Consider the following 23,650-nt stretch of genomic DNA (forward strand, 5'->3'; position numbering starts at 1 on the left):
GAGCATACCTTCCTGGAGTCTGTGAAGGAGCTGTGGGGGTGGGGGGATGGGTGTCCGGGAAAGATGTTAGACCATCCTTTGAAACAAAGTCATTGGAGCAAAGTCTCCCATGACTTTTAGGGAGTTTGGGTGTTTTTCTGGCTAATAAGCTTATTATGGCAAGGAGGAGCCTCTAGGGTCATCTTTGTGCCCTCAAAAAGGCTGAGTAGTTTTCTTCTCATTTGGGTGTGACTTGGGGTACACAGGGTTAATTGCTGATGCTTTTTTTCCTGTCCTGCCCTATAGTTATATCAACATGCCCTCTTTCCTGTTGCTGGAAGTCCTCTTCATTTTCCTGTTTTCTGGAGGTAAGCATTTTTGGTCAGGGGTAAGGTGTTGAGGGGTTTGGTTTGCTTCACATCATGTCAATTTTAACTTCTAATGGTCTCTCAAATACATCTGCAACTCTCTACTCCATGGCCACCTGCCTAGTGTGAGCCCTATCATCTCATGCTTGGACCACTGCAGTAGTCTCCCGATTGGTCTCCCTGGGTCCACCTGGTTCTGCTCCAGCTCATTGTGCACAGAACAGTCATTTCAAAATGCAAATCTGGGGTGCTGGGCAGCTCAGTTGGCTAGGTGTCTGATTCTTGATTTTGCCTGAGGTCATTTCAGTTTCGTGAGATTGAGCCCCACATTGGGCTCCGCACTCAGTGGGAAATCTGCTGGAGATTCTCTCTCTCCCTCTCCCTCTGCCCTCTGCCCACCCCCAAGCTCTCTCTGAAACAAAAAAATAAATCTTTAAAAAAAAAAACCAATGCAAATCTGATCATGCCGGGACCCCTCTCCACCCCTACCCCCTGCCTAGATTTTTTTTTAATTTACTTGAGAGAGAGAGCGTTCGAGAGTGAGCAGCCGGGAGGCTCAGAGGGAGAGGGAGAAGCAGGCTCCCTGCTGAGCAGGGAGCCCAATGTGGGGCTCGATCTCAGGACCTGAGATCATGACCTGAACAGAAGGCAGCTGCTTAACTGCCTGAGCCACCCAGGCGCCCCTTGCCTAAAATTTTTTTTTTTTTAAGATTTTATTTATTTATTTGAGAGAGAGAGAATGAGAGAGCACATGAGAGGGGAGAGGGTCAGAGGGAGAAGCAGGCTCCCTGCCGAGCAGGGAGCCCGATGTGGGACTCGATCCCGGGACTCCAGGATCATGACCCGAGCCGAAGGCAGTCGCTTAACCAACTGAGCCACCCAGGCGCCCTGCCTAAAATTTTTAAATGATACCTCATTGCTCTTAAGAGACCTTGCTTATCAGACCTCAGGCCTCAAAGTGCCCTCTTGGTACTCTCTCTCTCTGCGCCAAAGCCGACATTCCTCCAAATCCCGCCCAGCCCCCTTGCTCCCTCCCTGCCTAGGGGTTCTCACAGGTGACCCCTCTGCCTAGATCACCCCCTCACACAACACTGCCACCCCGGTAAACTCCTACTCATCCATCAGCAGCCAGCACAGCTCCTCCAGGTCCCCCAGGTGAGGTCAGTGCCCTTAATACCTGTAGCCCCAGGCACCTCTGCTATGTAGTACTTGTGTGTGAATTTTTAAAAACTTAGCGTCCATCTTCTGTACCAGATAGAAGCTCCACAAGAAAGAGATCCTACATATTGTGTATTCACCACCGTATAATTTTGGCGCCCAGCACCAGGCCTGGCACACAGAAGTGTTCCAGAAGTGCACAGATGAACGAATAACGGAGAAAATCAACTCTGTTTTTACTCCTCTCCCAAATTCTAGCCTTGTTAAAATGAGGTGGTAGAAAGGAAACTGAGTGTCTTGCAGTTTGCTGTCCTACAAGTAAGAGCAAGTGGACAGGGTGTCTGGCCGCCCAAGTCTAGCTCAGGATCCTCTTTTGGTCTGTGAGCCTCCGCTGTGTTGAATCCTGCCGCCACCTGCCTATTCCCTGGCGCCTGGGGAGATAAGAGAGGCTGGAAGAAGGTGGGTGGTTGCTCAGCCCCCCTAGCCCCCCTCTCTAAGCCATGTGGGTAGATGGTGTAACATAGTAGCTTCGTGGTCAGGGGACTGAGGAGCAATGAGATATGTTTGGGGACAAGACCTGAAGGAGGTCCCAGGAGGCTCGGGCACAGCCCAGGTTCTGCTCTAGCTCATTGCAGAACTTCACCTTCTGTAGCCCTGTCCAGTTTACAGAGCACTTGACCTGACCATTCCTGGGTTGGACGGATGAGGCAGGGGAGGCCCGGTGAGGCTTGTGACTTGCCCAGGGTCGCACAGCTGTTGTCTTCTGACTTCTGGGCTGGCCTCACCACTGGGGGCTCCTCTGAGGGAGGAGAAAGTACAGGAATCATCTGACTAGGCCTCTGCTCTCTTATCTGTAAAGTGAAAGGGTTTGACTAGATTAGTGATTTTCACCCTGCCCACTCCTTAGCCCCACCCAGAGGAGGAACCAACAGTCACACATTCATCAGCTCCCTGTTCTGTAGGGGAAGCTCTGCACCATCCTGAGGTGACCTTGTAGGGGAGCAGAGGGGACGTCACCTAAGGCACAAGGAGGGCTCATCTGAAGCCTGGCACCTGCCGTTAACAGCTGAGCACACGGTATAGAAAGACACATTCGCTGAGTGACATCTTTAGTGAGTGGTTTCTGGTCCCAGCCTTCCCCTCAGGGGGAGGCTGCTGGCCTGTCTCCAGCTGGGGAATTTGCTGGTGAGACTTGTAAAAAGGACCAGTGTTTTTCTGGGGTTTTTTTGTAGGGCTTTGGAGATTCCTTGGCTCCTGGGCCCTTCTTAGTCCTCCATGGGCTTACTCAGGAAACCTTAGTGCTTACATGCGGTGCACAGAGGGCTGGACTAGGCTTTGAGAGGCTGGCTGGAGATGTTCCTGCCCCCGGGAGCTTCTAGAGCAGCTGGGCGGATGGGAGCAGCTCAGCATGATGGGCGGGGGCAGCCGGCCGCACGGGTCGGCAAGACCTTGCTCTCGGAACGCAGTGAAGCAGAGAGCCTCTGTGTTCTGGAAGACCAATATGCTGAATTACTGAGTGAATTTTCGGGTTTTGAACCATTGCCCAGCCTCTGTCCCAACATGCCATTTTTTATGCGAGTGGAAGGGTCTTTTTCTCCCTGCAAACCCAGTCTGCGGTTTTTATTTGTAGTTTGTCTTGTTTCTACCTCTGGTGGCAAAACCGCAGTGGCAGACGGTCAGATTTTTGTCCCATACTCTTGTCTGCGGGGCTAATGGCTGGTTCAGCATTTTGGCCAAGAACCATCCTCTGTGAGTCGAGATTGAGGGAAGGGCCTATCCGGTGAGCAGAAACCGTCCGCTGGAAGGTTAGGTGGGGAGAACTGGGAGCTACGTTAGTTTGCACTGGCGAGTAGTGAGTGGAGAGGAGCCAGAGAAGATGGGGCTGGGGCGAGCCCAGGGGGTGGCTGACTAAGGGGGTGTGTGTCGCAAGCAAGAGGCATCCCCACCCCAGACCCTGACTTTTTCCTTTGGTTTCTCCCTCCTAATGACTTTCCTGGCAGTCACAGATCCCCTTGGGCCCAACATACCTGCCTGGCGTGATTCCCCCCCCCCCCCCCCCGTTACCCCCTTTCCCAACAGCCCCCCCCACATTCCTTCATCTGCCCCCTGCCTGGCCTGCTCCCCTGCTCTGCCCACCTCACTGTATTTCCTCCGTGCTTACCCACCGCCCGTGGATATTTATAAAGCTTCTGCGCGTGGACTTCTGCCGGTAGCCATCAATCGAGTGCACTTGGCTTTTCAGAATAGCCTTCCAGGTGGCACCCTCATGGCCTTTAGGACTTCCATCACGATTGGCTCGTGTTCAGCAGTCTGGGGCTTCCTTGGCATGTTACCCCTGCTCTCAAGAGTTTACTTTTAAACGTACCATCATTACCATTTTACTGGACATCATATAAGAGAATGAAAGATATATTCACGAACTTCCTATCCGAAAACTTCTTAGCCCTTGTTCATATTAATTGCACTGAACAAATTTATCAGCGTTTACTCCTAGCCCTGTCTTTCTGGATATTTGTTATCTCCACCATTCCTCCATCACAAGTAACCCTGAAAGGAGAGTCCTGATGTACCTTTTCCCTTCTCTAAAATTGTTCTTCCTTCGAATCCCTTCCCCAGGTGCCACACCACAGGGGCAAAGGCTGTAAGCTGCTTTATGACTCTTCATTCATTTGGCCAAATTGTTTTCTAAAAGGGTTCTACCAGTTTTCAGGGCCACCACTGGGAAGGTTTTTCCTGCTTTGATCTTTCCCCATTTACATTTAAATGAAGAAGCTGGTCATTTAATTTCGCAGTTAAAAGGGTATCTTATTGTTTGGGTTAAAAACATTTTGTCACCTGTTCAGACATTTTCCCTTGTGCTTGTCTGTGAATTGTATGTTTATATCCAAGGTTAATTTTTATGGCAAGGTGCTGCACTCCGGAGGGGCACCCAGCTGTTATGCCTAACCAGGGGCAAAACTCATCAGAATCACGGGCTCTCTGAATCCCCCTCTATGTATATTTTTAATTTTTTGCTTCAAAATACCCAAATTTAAATACAAAGATACCTGATGAAGCAATTAGAGGGGTTTCTGGTGATTTTTGAGATGCAACGTCCTTAAATTCCTCCACATTCCAGTTTTCCCTTTCACTACCTATTGGTTCTGGTCACATAATGTGGACAAAGACTCCTCCCCTCTCTGCTTTGTGATGACTGCTTTTGGTGTCTTCTCTCCTAGTACGCCAGTCTCATCCTCTTCAGGAAGTCCACGTAAGCAGGGAGACCATTGGGAAGATTTCAGCGGCTAACAAAAGTAAGCCTATGTGTCAGTCAACCTTCTAGACCCCCATGTTGGCCTCTGCCTGACTCCAGAATGTTCCTGCCCCACTCCCATCTTCCTTTCACACTGTGGCCAGAATCATTTTTCCCCAACAGGCCTGACCTAGGTCTCCATACTGGGTGAAAACCTTGGGTAAATCCTTGTTGCTGAATTTCTTGGTGTTGCTTGGGAGTCCTCTGCTATGTGACCACCGTCTCCCCAACCAGCCTCATCTCCCTCCATGTTCCTTCGTCTTCCACCCTTTTCAGCATCCACTCCACCTGCTCAAGCCACCCCAGCCTGTTCCCAGAGACCCTGCGTGTCCCTCCCTCCTTCTCCCGTGAAATCCCCCTCAGTCACTGCCTTCTGGGTGGTGCCTTCTCGCTGGTGCTTCTCTGACTTCCACTCTCCTACATCCTGACGGTGAGGTGGTGGGATGCGGATTCTGTAGCTAGACAGCCTGAGTTTGCTTCCCAGCTCCACCGCTTACTCGTACTTTGGCCTTAGGAAGGTTACTGAATTGCCCTGTGTCCTTCTTCCTCATCTCTCCACTGGGAGTAAAAACCATACATCTATTTAGGGGTGGGGTGGGGAGCTAGGGAGCTGATCGCTAAAGGGTCTAGGGTTTCTTTTTGAGGTGATGGAAAATGTCCTAATATGACTGTGGCAAGGATGGAATGTATCTGTGAATATACTAAAAGCCACTGAATTATATATTTTACTCTATTATTTTTTTAATTAATTTTTTTTTTTTTTTTGAGAGAATGCGTGCATGAGTTGGGGAGGGGCAGAGGGAGAGGGAGAGAGAGCATCCCAAGCAGACTCCACACTCAGAGCAGAGCCCAGCACGGGGCCCGGTCTCAACAGCCCTGAGATCATGATTGGAGCTGAAATCAAGATGTTTAACCGAGCCACCCAGTGCCCCCTGAATTGTATACTTTAAATGGATGAATTCTTTCGTATGTGAATTGTATCTCAATAAACCTGTTAAAAAATTAAAAAATAGCTGTCTATCTTAGGGTGGTTATAAGAATTAGCACATATAAAGTGTCGGAGACAGTGCATGGCATGTAGGGAAGGCACAGTCAGTGCTATCCTCGCTTGAACTCTGGGGTCATGCAGCCTCATGCACCAGGGTATCTGGCTGGATCCTGGACTAGATCGTGGCCCCCAAGGCCTGGGACCAAGGCTCTTTGGTATCCCTCACTGGCCCAGTAGCCTGTCCTCTTAGGGCTCCATTCGCGTTGTTGAGTTAGACTCCTCCAGTATTACAAAGACTTCCACACAAGGGCCTGTTGGTGAGCTTTGTGCCCACTGTGGGGGGCGGGTGGGGGAGTGTACTTCCTGCTGCAGAGGAGAGCGCCTCTGGCTGGAACCTTCTCCTGTGGTGTTTTCACCCGTGTGCTAAGAAGAGCAGCAACCTGATCCACCCCAGGGTTGTTTCTGCCTCCACTCTGCTTCAGGAGGGAGACCCTCTGGGGACCAGAGGGCAGGGAAGCAGGCTGTCACCCACTGTGTTCCGCTCTCCCCAGTGATGCAGTGCTCGGCAGCAGTGGACGTCCTGTTTCTGATAGACGGATCGCACAGTGTCGGGAAGGGGAGCTTTGAAAGGTCTAAGCACTTTGCCATCATGGTCTGTGACGCTCTGGACATCAACCCTGAGAGGGTGAGTGCAAGTCTTGTCATCTTTGTATTAGGGCATCTTTGGTTGCAAGTGACAGAAATCCAGTTCTAAGCAGAAGAGGACATTTACGGGGCGCCTGGGTGGCCCAGTGGGTTGGGCATCCGCTTGAGTCGCGGTCTCAGGGTCAGGGACTGAGCCCGCCTCGGGGGCTGGGGATTCTCCCTCTCCCTCTGCCCCTTCCCTGGCTTGCGAGTGCCCACACTCTCTCTTTCTCTCTCTCTAAAATAATAAATAAATAACTCTTTAAAAAAAAGAAGAGGACATTCACTGGCTGGTGGAACAGGAAGACCAAGGGGGTGGGTCCTGGTTCTAGGCATGGCAGGATCTAAGGGCTCATTCCGTCAGTTTTGTGTTCCTTGGTTGGCTTCCTTCCCACGCAGGCTTTCCTTACAAGGAAAATTTGCCCCGCACTGCCCCTCAAGCCAGTGATCCCAGTTAAAAGAAAGTGGGTTTCTCTCCCTGAACAAGCGGCAGAAGGTCCCACGGAGGGCTCCCACTGGGCAGGTGTAGGTCACATGACAATCCCTTGACCAATCCCCGTAGTCAGAGGGGAAAGAGGATCTGGCCACGTGTGAGTCATGGGCTGATCCACGTTCTCGGTTCCCCACTAGGGAGAGGTGTTCATGGAACAGTGGAAAAGGGAAAGCATACTGACAGACAAAAACTCTACCTCGGAAGACCAGAGTCTCAATATGAAGTGCAGCTCCCACCCCGTATGTTCACTTGAGAGGAGCTCCTCCTGCCTGAGTGAATCCAGCCAGCTTCTTCATTCCTTGCTCTTCCTGGCTCTGGAGAGCTGCTCTTAAATAGCAGCAGATTGTGCTGACTGTGGCTCTCGCTGCTAAAAGGGGCATCTTGGGACAACCCAGTAGAAAAATGGGCAACGAACACAGTTCCCAGAAATTGAAACACAAATGGCCCTTAGACAGCCTCACCCACTGTAACAGCACAACTCCCACCGAAATACCATTTTCACCTACTGGATTAGCAAAAATCCGGTTTGGTGACTTGCCCCGGTGGCCGATCTGTAGAAATGGGTTTGCACTGATGGTGGGAGTATAACCTGGTGCAACCTCTAGGAAGGGAATCTGGCAGCGTCTGTCCGAATTACAAAGGCCTGGGCCCTGTGACTCAAGAATTCCACCCCAAGGAATTTATTCTGCAGGTACTCCCACAGATGCAAAATACCACACAGTTACTCCTTGCAGAGTTGTTTACGATTGTAAAAGCTTTCAGGTAATCCAAACACCCATTCACAGGGGACAGGTGAATTCATTAGGATGCATTCATAAGGGAAACACGGGGCAGCTGTAGAAAGTGAGTGGGGAAGCTCTCTTGGATGGAGGGGCCTCAACCCAGATGAGAGTGAAAAGGTGTATGGTAAATGGTATATGTAATGTGTTACTTTTTATGAAAAAGGGCAGTAAAAAGTCTATGTACTTGGAGAGATCTGTAAAGAGGCTAAGAGCAGTGATCTGCTGTCGAGAGCGAGGCCAGGAACTGAGCAGATGGGGTGCAAATCCAGGAGGAGACTCATCCGTTTTACTTTTTTTTTATACTTGATGGATTTTGAACCTACTCAAAAATCAAAATCTAAGAAGGGTGTTTTGGTCTGAGAAGCCATACTTAACTTGAATTAGAGACTACTTGCAAACAGGTTGCAATAGGAAGTGGTTTTCTAAGATGACATTCCTGGGTAAATCCCAGAAAAACCTCTAGGACTGAAGAGCAAAAGTGGCTTTTAATGAAAGCCAGATTTTCTCCAGAATGGCAGGTAATTTGAGGAGAGTGAGCACATCGCCCTGGACCGCAGGCCGTCCGGCACGGCCATCCAAAGACACCGTAGCAGAAACCATTCCATCTGGGCTTGAGCCGCCTGGACGTTCCACCTGTGAAGCCATCGCAGGTCCTCCGAGGGCCGGGGCCAAGGACTGCTGAGTCCCCACCTTCTGCACAGGGTCCTGCTTTTCAAGGGAGGTGTTTCCCCCATGAAGTTTCATGAGTTATTTATGGAGAAAGAGCCATAAAGATCGAACGTTTGATGTTGGCACTGAGGTAGTGCGTGTCCTGAAACGGGTGGCCTGGAGGCCCCAGAGGATGGTAGGTTGGGAGAGAAGAGCTGTGTGGATTATTGGTGAACATTTTACAGATGAAGAAACAGGCTCAGAGAGGCTAAGTAACTGCCTGGGGTCACACAGTAAGCGGAGGACACAGCTAAGTGTGGAAGGATTGGGGCTCTAGCCGCTCAGCTCAGGACCTGTTCCATTAGGACCCTTGTCCCTCCCTGTGGGTGGTTCCTGGGTCAGAATGAGGTGACCCTCAGAAGTCACACCCTGTCACATGGCAAATGGATAGCTGGCATGGTGGCACTGTGTGTGTGTGTGTAAGGGGTGGGTGCTGATGGAACTCAGCGTCTGCCGAGAGGGTAAGAAAACTTCAGGGCTGGTGCAAGTCAACCACAGGTCCCCAGAGTTCAGGGAATTAAAACCCGGTGTTGCCAGACCACATCTAAAATATGGCATTATGTTCCGGAGGCTGATTTTTAGGTTAGAAATTGGCAAACCAGGCGGTACCCACCCCAAGGAGCCAGAACAGTGAGAGCCCTGGAAACTTCCATAGATGAGGGAAGCTGATTATCATGTTCAGGTGAAAGAAGGTGCAGAGTGGCTGTATTTCATTCAGACAGAATCTGGGCATTCAGAGGGCTCTGTTTGGGCTGGACCTGAGAAAAACTTTCTCGCAGCAAGACTCTTTGAGCAAGGGGGTTGGCGGTGCGGTCTGTTTCAGTGAGCGAGTGAGCATGTGGACCTCGAGCCGCTCAGACTTGCTGGGATGCTAGCAAAGGGTGTTTGCAGGAGAGCCGTTGAAGACGGTTCGATCTGATTTGTGCTTCAGGCTTTCTGCTTTTGCTGCTGCGTTTCTCTGACTCCTTATTCCTCCATATGCAAGGGATCTGCGCCTTATTTTACTTTCTAAAACTTCAGCTTTCAAGTCGCTGTAAGTTAAGGCTTGTCATGGATGCTCCGTTGTGGAGGTGGATGGAAGGTGTTTGAAGCCTTCCTCCCAGCAATTAAAAGCCGAGAAGTTCGCTTCCTGGCTCTAATACAGTGATTGCAGCGGAGACCAGAGCGATTATAGAGCGGCGAGCAATCTGGGCAGGCTCGCTCCTGAGCATACAGTAAACCGAAGATAAAAGGCAACTGCTTTGCTCCCAAACCACCAATTACATTAAATGCCTTAACCACTGACTCAAGCTATTTCCATCTTGTTTTGTTTTGATGTTGTAGCCTTCCTGTTTGATTCGAGTAAATACACCCAGCTGCTGCTGGTCTCAAGGGAGTTGTTTTTTAACCAAGTAATCATTCACATGGTTCAATTAAAACACATTCAATGCCGAGTGTCCCTACTCACATTTTCCATCTGCCCAGTTTTCCTATCTGCTTGCTTTTTTAAAAAAGATCTATTATTTATTTATTTATTTGCGAGAGGGAGCATGCGCGCACGCATGGTAGGAAGAGGCAGAGGGAGAGGAAGAGCGAGTCTCAAGTGTACTCCATGCTGAGCATGTGGCCCAATGCCAGGCTCAATCCCATGACCCTGAGATCACATCCAGAGCCGAAACCCAGGAGTCGGACATGTAACCGACTGCACCACCAAGGCGCCCCCGTCCCTACCTGCTTCCATGAGCATCCTTCCGGAATCGCTTCATGCAAACAAAGCAATATGAGGTATATCATGCTATATGCACTGTTCCATCCCTCGCCTTTTCCTCTTCATGTTACCTTGGAAGTCTTTCCATATCTAGGTATATAGGTAACCTGGCCTTAATATAGATCTATATTATTTTTTACAGCTTACTAACGTTCCATCATAAGGATTTCCTGAGGATTAATTAACCAATCCCTTACTGACAGACATTTGATATTACAAATACACTGTGAGCTCGTAAATCCATTATCTCACACATATGGAAGTATATCTGTAGGATAAATTCCCTATGTAATTGTAACTTTTTATTTTAAGATTATTTATTTATTTGAGAGAGAGAGTGAGAGAGCACGAGCCGGGGGTGGGGGAGAAGAGGGAGAAGCAGACTCCCCACTTAGCAGGGAGCCCGATGCGGGACTCTATCCCAGGACCCCGGGATCATGACCTGAGATGAAGGCAGATGCTGAGCCACCCAGGTGCCCCTGCAATTGTAACTTTCAATAATATTTGACAAAGTGCTCTCCATGGATGCAGTAACATTTATGTTCTTACCAGAAATGTTTGAGAACTTGCTAGTTTCCCCTGCAAACATTGTATTTAGCTTTTTGCTACATCTCTGTGTGGTACAGTTAAGCATCTTTTCTCATACTAAAGAGACATTTGTATTTCCTGTGTGATCACTTTGCCCATTTTTCTATTGTGTTGTTGGTCTTTTACATGTGAATTCCTAGACACTCTTTACATATTGGGAAAACTAACCCTGTGCCTCTGACTTGAGCTGCAAACAACGTTTCTGTTTGTCTTCATTTTTTTTTTTTAAGATTTTATTTATTTATTTGACAGAGACACAGCGAGAGAGGGAACATAAGCAGGGGGGGAGTGGGAGAGGGAGAAACAGGCTTCCCACAGAGCAGAGAGCCCGATGTGGGGCTCGATCCCAGGACCCTGGGATCATGACCTGAGCTGAAGGCAGACGCTTAACCAACTGAACCACCCAGGCATCCCAGAACTTTTCTTTATGTAGTCAGATTTATCAACCTTTTCCTTTATGGCTTCTGGATTTCAAGGCACAGTAAGGTCTTTTTCCACTTCGAAGTTATGAAGACATTCAAGTTTTCTTCTAGAACTTTCATGGTTACATTCTTTTTTTTTTTTTTTAACTTTATTTATTTATTTGAAAGAGAGAGACACAGCGAGAGAGGGAGCACAAGCAAGGGGAGTGGGAGAGGAGAAGCAGGCTCCCCGCAGAGCAGAGAGCCCGATGCGGGACTCGATCCCAGGACCCTGGGATCATGACCTGAGCCGAAGGCAGTCGCTCAACCGACTGAGCCACCCAGGCGCCCTCATGGTTACATTCTTACACGTGTAAATCTTGAATCCATTTGTGATTGATCCTCTATTTTGTAGGTGGCTATTCAGTTGTCCCAGTATCACTTACTGACTGGACCATCTTTCCCCCACTAATTGGAGATGCCACCTTGATCACAAGCTGACTTCAAAGGAGATTTCCAAAGGGTTGTTCCTCAGAATCTCCTGAGCTTCTCTACTGCTGTTTTCCAGTGTCCATCTCCCACACACGCACACCCAAGACTTAAATTTCTTTCTACTGAAGATGCTCACCAGCTCCTCCTTAGAACTTCCTGTTAAAGCAAGATCTGCTGGGTTGTGCTCATTGGGAGCAGACGCAGCTGGCCCGGTGGGGCTGAGCGCTTTGATGGTCTCCAAAGCACCAAGCCTGTTCAGGGATCAGCAGTGAAGGAGTTCAAGTAGTAGGTAAAAGGCAGCCTCATTGCTGAAATATGAATCACTTGGCCTATTTGCAATCTTGGCCAGAATTGGGGTTAGTTAAGAGCATAGTAGCGAGCATGCAGTTTCTCCAGGGGTTTTGGAGAGCCAATGATTGGGTACAGGGCGTGGGCCCTCGAGAGGAGGCCTAAATGTGTATAGCCTTTTCTGCTCGAGACAGGCTAGTGTCCTAAGGGCCCAGAAAGTGACTTTATTCAGTTTCCCTTCTCCGGTTTTGGAAGGCGTTGGAGTTTTTCAAATGGCCTCCTGAATGAGGAGGCTAAGTCTGTTTGAAATCACCCGTGGCTCTGACTCCTTCCCCTGCAGAGGCCCTTCAGCTCCAGTGTTGCATGTCCTCCAGTGTGACTCCGGTCGAGAGCTGGCCTTTCCCCAGCGTGGCAGGAGCAGGCCTGGAAGGACCGCCCCGCGCCCACCCGTTCACTTCTGCGGCGCCCTGGGGCTGGGTCGGCAGCATGCTGCTGCAGGCCCGCGCTGGCTAAGAAGGCAAGCCGTGTAACTGAGGCTTCGTGAGCGCCGGAGGCACAAAGTCCAACGGCCCGGTTCCCCTTCTCACTAGCCCTGGGCCAGATCCGTGTCCTCTCTGCGTTTTAGTTTCTCCAGCAGCTGCGTGAGTATTGATGGCGCTCTGTGGGTTAAATAAAATAATGAGATTGCTGAAAACGGTGCCTGCACCTGGGAGGCCTTTGGAAGTGGGACCAGAGACCCTGCCCTAGAGATGCTCACAGCCCAGGCGGGAGAGCTGCCAGAATGTGGGCTGAGAAGTTTGAACTGGTGGTTGTCAGTACGGCACATAGGCAGATTCACTGTTTCCTTCCAGATGCTCCTCCTGGCCTTTGGAACCTTCTTTCAGGAACACTGGAGAAAGCCTTGGTACTGGTATTTGTTGAGTGGGCAGGAGGCAGGGTCATTCACCTTTCTCGTCCTTTCCTGTCCCTTAGGAATGTTTGTGACTTGACCTCGCTCTCAGACCCCTGGGCCCTCTGTCTCCTACTGCAGGTCAGAGTGGGAGCACTCCAGTTCAGTTCCGCTCCTCGTCTGGAATTCCGCTTGGATTCGTTTTCATCCCAACAGGAAGTGAAGGCAAAAATCAAGAGGATGGTCTTCAAGTATGTATGATCAGATGCTGCCATGGTTAGGATGAGGCCAGGGGCTCTTAAGATCGCTCCCTAGAAGGGTGTGATTGGCCCGAGGGAGGGCTGTGGTTTGGCTTCCGGAACCCCAGCTGTGCACAGTCTGTAATGAGAATTCCCTTCTCAAGACTGCTCCTTATTATTACATAACAGTGTCCCAGGTGGGAACTTACATGCAAGTTAAAAAAGAAAGTCTGTTTGCTGCTATTGTGTGGAATTGCCAGTTAACCTGGGACCAAGTGGCTAGTGAAGGTCGAGACCCGTCAAGAGCATGGGGTGGTGGGAAGAACTCTGGCTCTTTCTCCCAGTTCTTTCCCTGGTCACCACTGTGGCTGGGACGGCTCGCCATACTTCTTGGAGCCTCGTTTTTGTCTTCTAGAAAGAGTCCGTGTTCCTCTGTTATTAAGAATGCTTTAAAAATTTCTGAATAGCTATTCATGTTGATTGTCCTCCAGTGTGACTCTGTTCTGGAGAGCTCATGCACATACATGCCCTATAAATTATGTATGTAGTAGGGTCGTAACATTATTCACATTATGAGTCAGCTGATGTGTGTGTATATGCAAATATGCATATGTAAATATACATATATTTTGTGTATGTTTTATATACATGTCTATTATATACACACACATATCTTTATGTCTATGAAAGTGTGTTATATATGCATGCTACACACATGCGTTCACAAACCCACACAGAAGAAGCCTTTCCTTCCACTCTGATCTCTGGATCCTCTGTGGTGTCTGCTGCCCCTTTTGTGCGTGTGCTCAGTGAAGTCCCACTGATGTCCCACTGATGTCCATGGTCCCAGCCCTTTATAGCCAGCCACCAACTTCAGTTGCAAAGGCCCTAGACTCTGCGGCCCTTTTCCCAGTCACGGGCCTCTGTATGTCTGCCAGTGCCCTCAAGAAGCCCGCACCCCCACACTGGGCACAGCAGGAACTTTGGGGGCCCTATAGGTACCCTATCCGTACCCCCAGTGGCTTCATCTCAGGCTATTTATCCCAGCCCAGGGGTGCCCTGAGCAGAATGAGAGGCAAGTCAAATGCAAGAAAGTACAAGGGAAAAGAGCACATTGAAATGTTTGTTAAAAATGACGTTAGTGTACACTGGTCTCTCCTAGTTCTTTGGAACCTTCTACCCCTCCAAGAATGGTTTCCTATCGAGAAACAGTCTTGGGCTCCGATACCCAGAGCAGCCCTTGTTAAAGTGACATCTTTGGTCAGAAGGTCTGGGTCAGAGTTGCTTAGGGTGTGTGTCAAAAATGCAGGTGCTGTGGTTCCCTCCCAGACCTAATGAATCCCTCTCTGGGCTTAGGATACTTAGATACTAGATACTTAGGATCTGTACTTTTTGAAAGGTCTCTGCCACTGCCTCCCTGCCCTATGATTATTATGCACATTAGCCTTTTAAAAGCACCTTATTGACATAATTTAAATACCATAAAGATCACACACTTAATAGGGACAGTTCAGGGATTTTGAGTGTATTTTCCAGAGTTATGCAACCATTACTGTAATCTAATTTTAGAACATTTTCATCATCCCAACGAGAAACCTTGTAAACAGACATTTCTCCAGAAAAGATATTTAAATGGTCAATAAGCACTTGAAACGATGTTCAGTGTCCTTAGTCATTAAGGAAATGCACATCAAAACTGTAGTGAGCTCCCACTTCACACCCATTAGCAAGGCTAAGATAAATGACAGACAGTAGCAAGTGTCGGCAGGGACGTGGAGAAATTGGAACCCTCATGCACCAAATGGTGCAGCAGCTTTGGAAACAGTCTGGCTGGTAAACACACTTACCATATGACCCAACGACTCTACTCCGAATGAAGTGAAAATGTATGCCCCTAGAAAAGCTTGTATACTGATGTTCAGAGTAGCATTGTTTATAAGTGCCAAAAAATGAAAACAACACAAATGTCTAGTGAGCGAATAGATAAACCAAATGTGGTATATCCAAACAATGGAATATTATTCAGCCATAAAAAGGAAGGATGACGTGATTCATGCCCCAACATGGATCAACCTTGAAAATAGGATGCTCAGTGAAAGAAGCCAGACACAGAAGACCACATGTTGTATGATTTCATTTATATGAAATGTCTGGAATAGGCAAATCTGTGGAGACAGAAGCAGATTAGTCACTCCCAGGGGTGGTGAGGAGGGGGAATAGGGAGTGATTGCTAATGTGTGTAGGGCTTCTTTTGGGGGCAATGAAATGTTTTGGACTTAGTGGGGATGGTTGCACAACTCTGTGAATATACTAAAAAACCAGGGATGGGCGCCTGGGTGGCTCAGTTGGTTAAGCGACTGCCTTCGGCTCAGGTCATGATCCTGAAGTCCCAGGATCGAGTCCCGCATCGGGCTCCCTGCTCAGCAGGGAGTCTGCTTCTCCCTCTGACCCTCCCCCCTCTCATGCTCTATCTCATTCTCTCTCTCAAATAAATAAATAAAAATCTAAAAAATAAAAATAAAAAACCAGGGAATTATATACTTTTAAAAGGGTGAATTTTATGGTATATGAAGTGTATATCATTATTGATATAACATTTTATTACAAAAACATCTTTGTACCCATTATATGCATGTTAACATTGGCAGAAGAAAAAGTAACCTGTTGGTTTAAGTTTAGGACTGAAAGTGAAAAATTGGGTGACTTTGATTCCATCATCTGGCCCCGCTGTCTTCTGAAAACTAAGCAAATTGCAGCAAATTGGTTCAAAAAGGCACTTTATAGATCATCAGTATCTGTTCCAGCCCGTTATTTTATGGAAGAGACTACTGAGGCTGAGAAGGAACAGGTGACTTGGCCAGGACCACAGAGGCGAGGGGCTCATCCACTAGACCCCACCCAGCTGTCCTTTTCCACCTCTTTCCACCCTCCCCTCCCCTCTCACCCCCTAAAGAGTTGGTTGACCCTCCTCTCAGCTGTGTTGAAAGTCCTAATGAAGGGCTTGAGAGTATTATTCACAACATAGGAAGTCCAGAGACTCAGTAAGAAGGTGCCAGATGAGGACACGGTGGGTGGAGAAAGAAACCTCTTCATGTGTCTGAACAAGGTCAGCTCTTCTTACCGGGCTGTGCGTGGTTAATGCTCGTGTGTCCTAGGATGACTATAAGAGGTAGCAAACAAGGCAAGGAGGCAGTAACTAATTTTTTGGCCACAGTTGCAGGGTCGCTGAGGACACTAAATATTAAGATGTTGTTATTAATCAGTACAGAGGAATGTTGGCTGAGTGGGAGTGATGACCTCTCCAGGACTCTACCCTTTTTCTGCAGTGAAATTTTAAAGGCTGGACTGATTGGGACAGCTCTACCCAAACCCCCCAATACTTGCCTTTTTAGACCACAGCGATCCCCTGAAAGTGTGTTTTGAGGTGGCTAAGGAACCGTCCTGACAACCCCTTGTCTCTGCTTTGCAAAAAGAAGTTTAAAAAATACTGCAATCAAGTATTGCACCCCGTGATAGCATAATATCAGATAGAGCATGGCCAGCCAAATCTCTGAATGACCAGAGCTCCTGGCCAACTGGCTCTGCAGTCTCCCTCAGTCATTTCCCTAATCTCCCAAGAACGCAACTCTGATTTTCTGTGATTGCATTTTTTTTGGACCCCATGCATAGCTTTATCAGAGTTTTACTGTATTTAGATAGCTCTCCAGAAATAGCACCACTTCACCTTAGCACAAAGCCTTTTATAGCTATCTGTGGTGTCTTTCAAGCCACAGGCAACATTCAAAGATAGCTTTTAGAGGAGTTATAATTACAAAGCATTTGTTTCTTTTTTAACTTATTATTTCGTGGTTTTTTTTTTTTGCATAAAGCTGCATTATTTTTCATGTTGATCCTTTTTAATGGTTATATAATAACCCAATGAATTGAACTATCATAGTATATTAAATCATTCTTCTAAAAGGATACATTTACACTGATTCCAAGATTTTTGTCTATTGACTAAAAAAAGAGAGGGAAAAAAGCACCTGTAATCAAACCCCTCTACCTACAGTGAGTTTTCTGATGAATTATTTTTCAGAATCTGTTCCATAGATTACCTGCATCAGACTCCCTGGGGCAGAGGAAGCTGATTTGAAATGTAGACTCTCAGCCTGGTCACACACCCACCACCAATTTGGAGTCTCTGGTGATAGGATCTGAGAATCTCCATTATTCTGCCTCCCAAGAGATTTTTAAACTCATTGGAATTTGAGACTAACTCAAAAGATAAACTTCTTGGAATAGGACCGTTAGTTTACCATGGTAACTATCACTGATGGAGTCCTCACTAGGTACTAGGAGGCACTGGGTGCAGCACTTAATCCTCACTACTGTTACTTTCCCTACTTAACAGGGAAGGAAACTGAGTTTCAGGTTACGTAACTTTTTTAGTTTACTTGGCTAATAAATTTCAGATCTAATATTTGAGCCCCAATGGCTCTGGAGCCCGTGTTCTTTTTTTTTTTTTTGAAGATTTTATTTATTTGAGAGAGAGAATGAGATAGAGCATGAGAGGGGGGAGGGTCAGAGGGAGAAGCAGACCCCCTGCCGAGCAGGGAGCCCCATGCGGGACTCGATCCCGGGCCTCCAGGATCATGACCTGAGCTGAAGGCAGTCGCTCAACCAACTGAGCCACCCAGGCGCCCTGAGCCCGTGTTCTTAACCCACTTGAGTGGCAAAATGTTTAGATTCTGGAACCCCACCCCACCCCTGCCAAAAAAGGTCCATGCATTGCAATCACAACTCCCCGAGACAGTAGTCAGTCTGTGAGCCTTTACTTTCAATCTGGTTTAGTCCCGTTTGAGAGGAATTGGAAAAATTTCGGAGAGACTCTGGCCTCAGACCTCCGTTGTCTGCAGCCAGACTGTGAGTTAGAAATGCTCTACAGAGTAAGGACCACAGAGGTGGCAGGGTTTTTCCTCATTTCCCAGAGTTCAGAAGTCTTTAGGGATCTCACCTCGCCTGCAGAGAGTTCCAGTGGGAAAGGCGGGTTAAGGAGCAGAAGTGGAGAGGACAGATAGCACAGGCATTTGTGTGCTGAGTAATAGGAAGGGCAGACTCCCCACAGGCCAGTACAGTTGGGAGCCTGGGCTCCCATGTCTTTGACATTTGATTTCTCTCTACCCACATCCAGGAGGCTCATAGGGCACACTGCCAGGGGCATGAAGGCCCAGGGAGCTCCATGGTCACTCCTTGGCTTTTGATGAACAGAGAGTGTTGTGACCATTCGGGTAGAATAGTCTGGAGCAGGGGTCAGCAAACTTTTTCAGTGAAGAGTCATCGAGGAAATACTTCAGGCTTTGCCGGCCATGTGGTCTCTGCATAGACAGTACATAATTGAATGGGCATGGCTGTTTCCCAGTGAAATTTTATCTATAACAACTGGCAGTAGACCAGATTTGGCCCACAGGTTGTAATTTGCCAACCCCTGGAGAGAGAAAGGCCACTGGCTTTGGAATCGGCCTGTTTAAACTCCAGTTCTGACCTCCACTAGCTGGGTGAGAGGCAGGTGACTTGAATGGCTGTATGACGTTATGGTTAAGAACCTGGGTTCTGGAGGTGGAGGGCCCAGGGTTCAAGTCCTGTCTCCACGTTCATGAGCTGTGTGACCTTCAATAAGGCCTTTCCCTGAACTCCCCGTATCTCAGAGAGCTATGGTGAGAATTATTGGAGCTTAGCACCTGCACACACACACACACACACACACACACACACACACACCCAAAACAAAACAAAAAAAACATGGTCGTGCCTGCCGCATGAGAATGCTCTGGAAATACTAGCATTTAGTATTACTGTCCCTTGGGCTGGAGTTTCCTCATCTGTTAAATGAGGGTATTATTAGCACCTTTTACCATAGTTGGAAGGATTACATTCAGTAACAGGAGTAGGTGAAATATTTGGCATGAAGTGGCAACTCAGCGTGAGTATTATCCTTTAGAAACGGGAAACAGTTTGCCTTTCCAGGAACCTTAGAGGAAGATATCACACACACACGAGCTTTGGTAAAGGTGGCAGTCTTCTCGGAAGTCAAATCCTCTTGGTTGTCCTCAGTATCTCATGTGCGACCCAGCAGAGCATGAAGAGGGTTGGGGGTACTTGCTGTGCTCTGTTCCCCTTGGATAAGCCCCTTGCCCAAGCCAGGCTCTGCTCACTAGACCCAGGACTCGGCTGGTGGTGTTCCCCAGCGTCTTTGTTCACACCCTTTCCCCTGATTGGGGTGGCCTCTTCCTCTCCTAATCCATGGACCCACCAAGACCCCATGAGACACTTTCCCTGCTGAGGAGCCTGTTCCTTACAGCTCTTCCCCACAGTGAAGCCCTCCTCAGAACTCTCATTAATTGTCATCCTTTGATTGATAATTATTATTTGCTGGTAGGTCTGTTTCTTCAGCTAGACCAATAGTTTGTTGAGGGCTGGGGTCATGTTACGCTTCCTGGTCTCCCTCTCACTATCTTCCCTTTAGAGAGTCCACAGTAAACACCAGTGGGCTGAAAACTGGCTTTCTAATTGATGCAGATGCTGATATATAGTAGACAGAGAGTCTTCATTCTGGGAGCTCTCCACTCTTGTGACGTTTATTAACTTAATGGAGCTCCACAAAGAGAATTGCCCTTACAGAGCTCACTTAGGACAGAAAGCAGTAAAAGTAAAGAATATTCTGGGCCTGGTCCATAAATCCTTCCAAGCACACTCCTCCTTGCTCTTCCGTCACCTCTCTGCTGAATGGAGAGGTCTTTGAGGACCGAGAGGAAGAGGGAACCACTAAATGAAAGGAGCCTAGAGGGATCTCTGAGGAGCCTCTTGGAGGAGAACAGAGCAGGAGAGATGCCCGGGCAGGAGGGGCATGTCGGGCTTGCATGAGAACGGAGCATTTTCAGCGTTGCGTTTCAAAAGTGTACACACATTCACACGTGAACACACACAGGCATTCACACACACACACACACAGATTGGCCGTGCCTCCCGTCATTTGGATGTTTGCACATTAGAAGAATCACCGTAAGGCCCTCTGGGAGGCAGACATTGCCTTCACTGACGCTCAGTGTGATCTGAGAATAATTGTGCACCCCCAAATCTACAGTCTGGGATTAGCACTTCAGAACGACGATCTAACAGTTTTCTCTGTGTGTATAGTTAATATCCGCTGTGATTCCATCAGCCTCAACGCTGTTTTTCATGTCGGTGTTGCCTCCCACTGAAAGGTTTGGCCTAAAACCCATTGTAGGGAATCGCCATTTTCTGCCCACTTGACTCTCAGAGCCGACAGTTCTCTCCCACCCACCGCCCCAGGATGTGAGCGTCCTACTGTAAGATTTCATTCCAAGCTCAGCGGACCGTCCCTCTAACGCGGCTGTGGTGAGGTGGGACCGCTGTAACGTCCCCTGATCTGGAAGTCGTCCATCAGTTCAGCCTTGCAGCACCCAACCCTGAGCTGGAAAGCGGGCCAGGAAGGCCTGATCACAGACGTGACCCCCCTCAGGCCCTCCGATCACTCTTACAGATGCACACGGTGTTCTTTAGCTCAGTGACCTGCTCCCCCCCACCCCCCCGCCGTAACAAGAAGGGAATGATAGGAGGAGGCGGGAGGTGGGTGTTAGAGACGCACACAATGAGGGTTGTCAGCCCTGAGCGGTCACCGGAGGCGGGGGGTGGGGTGGGCGCGGGAAGACGGTCAAAAGACGGTCAAAAGACGTGCCCAGAGAATGACTCTATCACGTAACACAACAGAAGTGTGCGGGGTGAGCCTTCAGTCCACGGGAAAAGTGCATTTCTACTCTCCAGTGTGGTTCAGGGGGTGAGAAAGTGCACGTCCCGTGCTGCAATTGTCACTTGGGGCCTCTGCTGGGAGAGCGCGGCTGTCACGTCCGTGGGTGACTGACGCCCAGCCTTGTTTTCTCCTTCCCTGTGAGCTCAGAGGAGGGCGCACAGACACAGGCCTCGCCCTGAAATACCTTCTGCGCAAGGGGTTCCCCGGGGGCAGAAATGCCTCCGTGCCCCAGATCCTGGTCGTCGCCACTGACGGGCGGTCCCAAGGGCAGGTGGCGCTGCCCGCTGAGCAGCTGAAGGAAAGAGGTGTCACCATATTTGCCGTCGGGGTCCGGTTTCCGAGGTAAGAGCCCGGGTGGCGCTGGGTCGCCCTGTGGACTGTGGAGACTCTTCACAGCCACGGGGCGGGAGGGGATCCGGCCCAACCACCCTGGTCCTTCCCGGGCTCTGTCTTTTCCTCACTCTCTATGTCGGGCCGGAGCGCAGGGAGCTCGAGTCTGAGAGTGCGCGTTGTCTCTAGTCCGAGTACCGGTTTGTCAGCGCCAGAAACCTGACTCAGATTCTCTGGGGGCGGAAATGGAAAGTCACAGACTCCTCTAATTGTACTGGGTGGGTCGGGGGGGGGGTCCCCTGGGGCGAGCAGGAGCCAGGGCCTTGAACGCCGTGAAGACCCTTTCTGTCCTCCGTGCGCATCTGCCGTTCCCTCAGCCTGGCCCTCAGAGCGACCTGGAACCGTGGCTGCGGGCAGCGCCCAGCTCCACCCCAGAGAGAAAAGACTCCCGTTTGCCGATTCCAGTTGAATAATCCAAGAAAGGCTTCTCATTAGCTTGAGTCACAGACCCGCTCCTGAGGCCAGGAGAGTGGGGGACTGTGACGGGCTGCTCTTCTCTCCAGACACTGGGAGGTGCTCTCCACGGGTCCTCACTGCTCCCAACCTTAAAATTGGAGGTGCCTCTGTGGGCCCCTCGTTGTCGTGGGTATTGAGTGAAATGACTCTGGTCCTGGTACTGTGCCCGCACATAGAAATCTCTTTATTAACTTTAGTACATTTTCGATTCTCTCAGTCAATAGATATGCCAGATGCTATTCGAAGTTCTCGGGATGCAGAGACAGTACCAGGTGCCTGCCCTTCACGGAGTTTCCATTCTAGGAAAGGAACTAGATGATAGACGAGTGAATAAACAAGGAATGTCCTTTCAGGTGGAAATAAAGTGCAAAAGAGAAAAAGTAAGGGAGGAGGTTAACAGAGTGATGGGCATTAGCGAGCCCCGCTATGTTAGAGGAGTTGACTTCTGAGCAGAAACTTGAGTGAAAGGAGTAGCAAGCCTTCCAGACAGCAGGAAAAAGAACAGGCTAGGCATGCAGGTGGCAAGCACAAAGGCCCTGAGGCAGTAGCTAGCTTAGTGTGTCCGCCAGGGAGTGTCTGGAAGGCGCAAACAAGGGGTGGATTACAAGAAATGGGGCAGAAGAGGTAGGTGGGAGTCAGGTCTAGAGACTCTGTGGGTCAGAGTCAAGACTTGAGAGTTTATTGCGAGGAGATTGGGAAGTCTTTCGATGACTTCGAGCTGGGAAATGACATGTATCGGCTTACTGTTTTACAAGATGACACTGCCTGCCAGGTAGAGAATAGAGGTGGAAGGAGAAGCAATTTCGGGGGACGTGGGGCATCGAGTCAGGCAGTCTTTGGAGCTGCTCACACAAGAGGTAACGGTGGCGAGTAGTGGGGAAGCACTGGGAGCCACTGAGGAATGGTCGGACCAAGGGTCTGTTCTGAAGGCAGAGCCTCGGAGTGGCCGCTGAATGGAACGTGGAAGGAAGAGTCAAGGATTTGGGGTTGAGCCCCACAGGGAAAGGGGGTGTTGTTTCCTGAGATGGGGAGGACTGGGGAAGAATCAGGGAAGCAGAGTTCTGTTTCAGACCCAAGTTTGAGGTGCAGATGGGTCAAAAGCTGAGTCAGCAGCTGGATGTTGGAGTCCGGGGCACAAAAGAGAGGATAGACAGAGACCTTGTACTTGAGGATGGCATTTATCGCCTGAGGATCGCCTAGGGGGTGAGTGCAGAGAGGGAAGACCCCCATGGACCAGCATGTGCAGTACCAAGGGGACATTCCGGGCCACGTCCTGGTGGTGCTGACGGTCGTCACCACTGTCACCGTGCTGTTGTCTGTTACTGGTGGCGAGACCGCCTTACCATGGGCTCTTTGTGTGTCCTCACATGTGAGGAGATAAACCCGGTGAGAGAGGAGACGAGAGTGTTGCTTCCTGGCTCACCAACCCCCCCCCCCCCACGGTGCTGAATAGACTACCGTGCACATCACAGTTGCCCAGTTCGTTGGTGAGGCTGGAGCCTCCCAGATGGTGGAAATCCGTGGCCAGTTCTGGGCTTTCTTCTCTAGCTGCTATAGGAGCAGTGCTTCTCAGACCATCTGTGGCGGGGGTCCAGTTTGCCTTGCTTTGTGTGTTAATCCATTGTGGCCTGAGACTTTAGAGAAATACAATACAAATGAACTACTAGGAAAGTAAAATAAAAAACAAAGACCCTGAGCTCAAATGTTGACTATCTGATTCAAGCAGACCGAAAAGGACTCCGTCAAGTTGCTGTACAGCTAGGTTCTGAGTGTTCATTCTCAGTGTCTGTGCTTGTCTGGTTCTGGACGAGGGTGAAACAATATGGCGGCCTACACCGGCCCACACACCACACTTTGAGTGCCCCTCACTTAGAGGACTCGAGAAGCCCTGGGTCAGG

At 49.3% G+C, this 23,650-nt stretch overlaps 1 protein-coding gene across 1 annotated transcript in view; it reads left to right on the forward strand.

The window, feature by feature from the left end:
* The first annotated feature begins 295 nt into the window (after window positions 1-295).
* VWA2 (von Willebrand factor A domain containing 2) overlaps window positions 296-23,650 on the forward strand; it is a 36,402-nt gene continuing 13,047 nt past the window's right edge. The window contains exons 1-5 of the mRNA XM_021700218.1: window positions 296-347; window positions 4,724-4,798; window positions 6,337-6,470; window positions 12,999-13,108; window positions 21,054-21,248. Coding sequence (XP_021555893.1) covers window positions 296-347; window positions 4,724-4,798; window positions 6,337-6,470; window positions 12,999-13,108; window positions 21,054-21,248 — 566 coding nt within the window. The remainder of the gene's footprint in view (window positions 348-4,723; window positions 4,799-6,336; window positions 6,471-12,998; window positions 13,109-21,053; window positions 21,249-23,650) is intronic.

The sequence above is a fragment of the Neomonachus schauinslandi genome, chromosome 6 (genome assembly GCF_002201575.2).
Source record: "Neomonachus schauinslandi chromosome 6, ASM220157v2, whole genome shotgun sequence".
Lineage (NCBI taxonomy): Eukaryota > Metazoa > Chordata > Mammalia > Carnivora > Phocidae > Neomonachus > Neomonachus schauinslandi.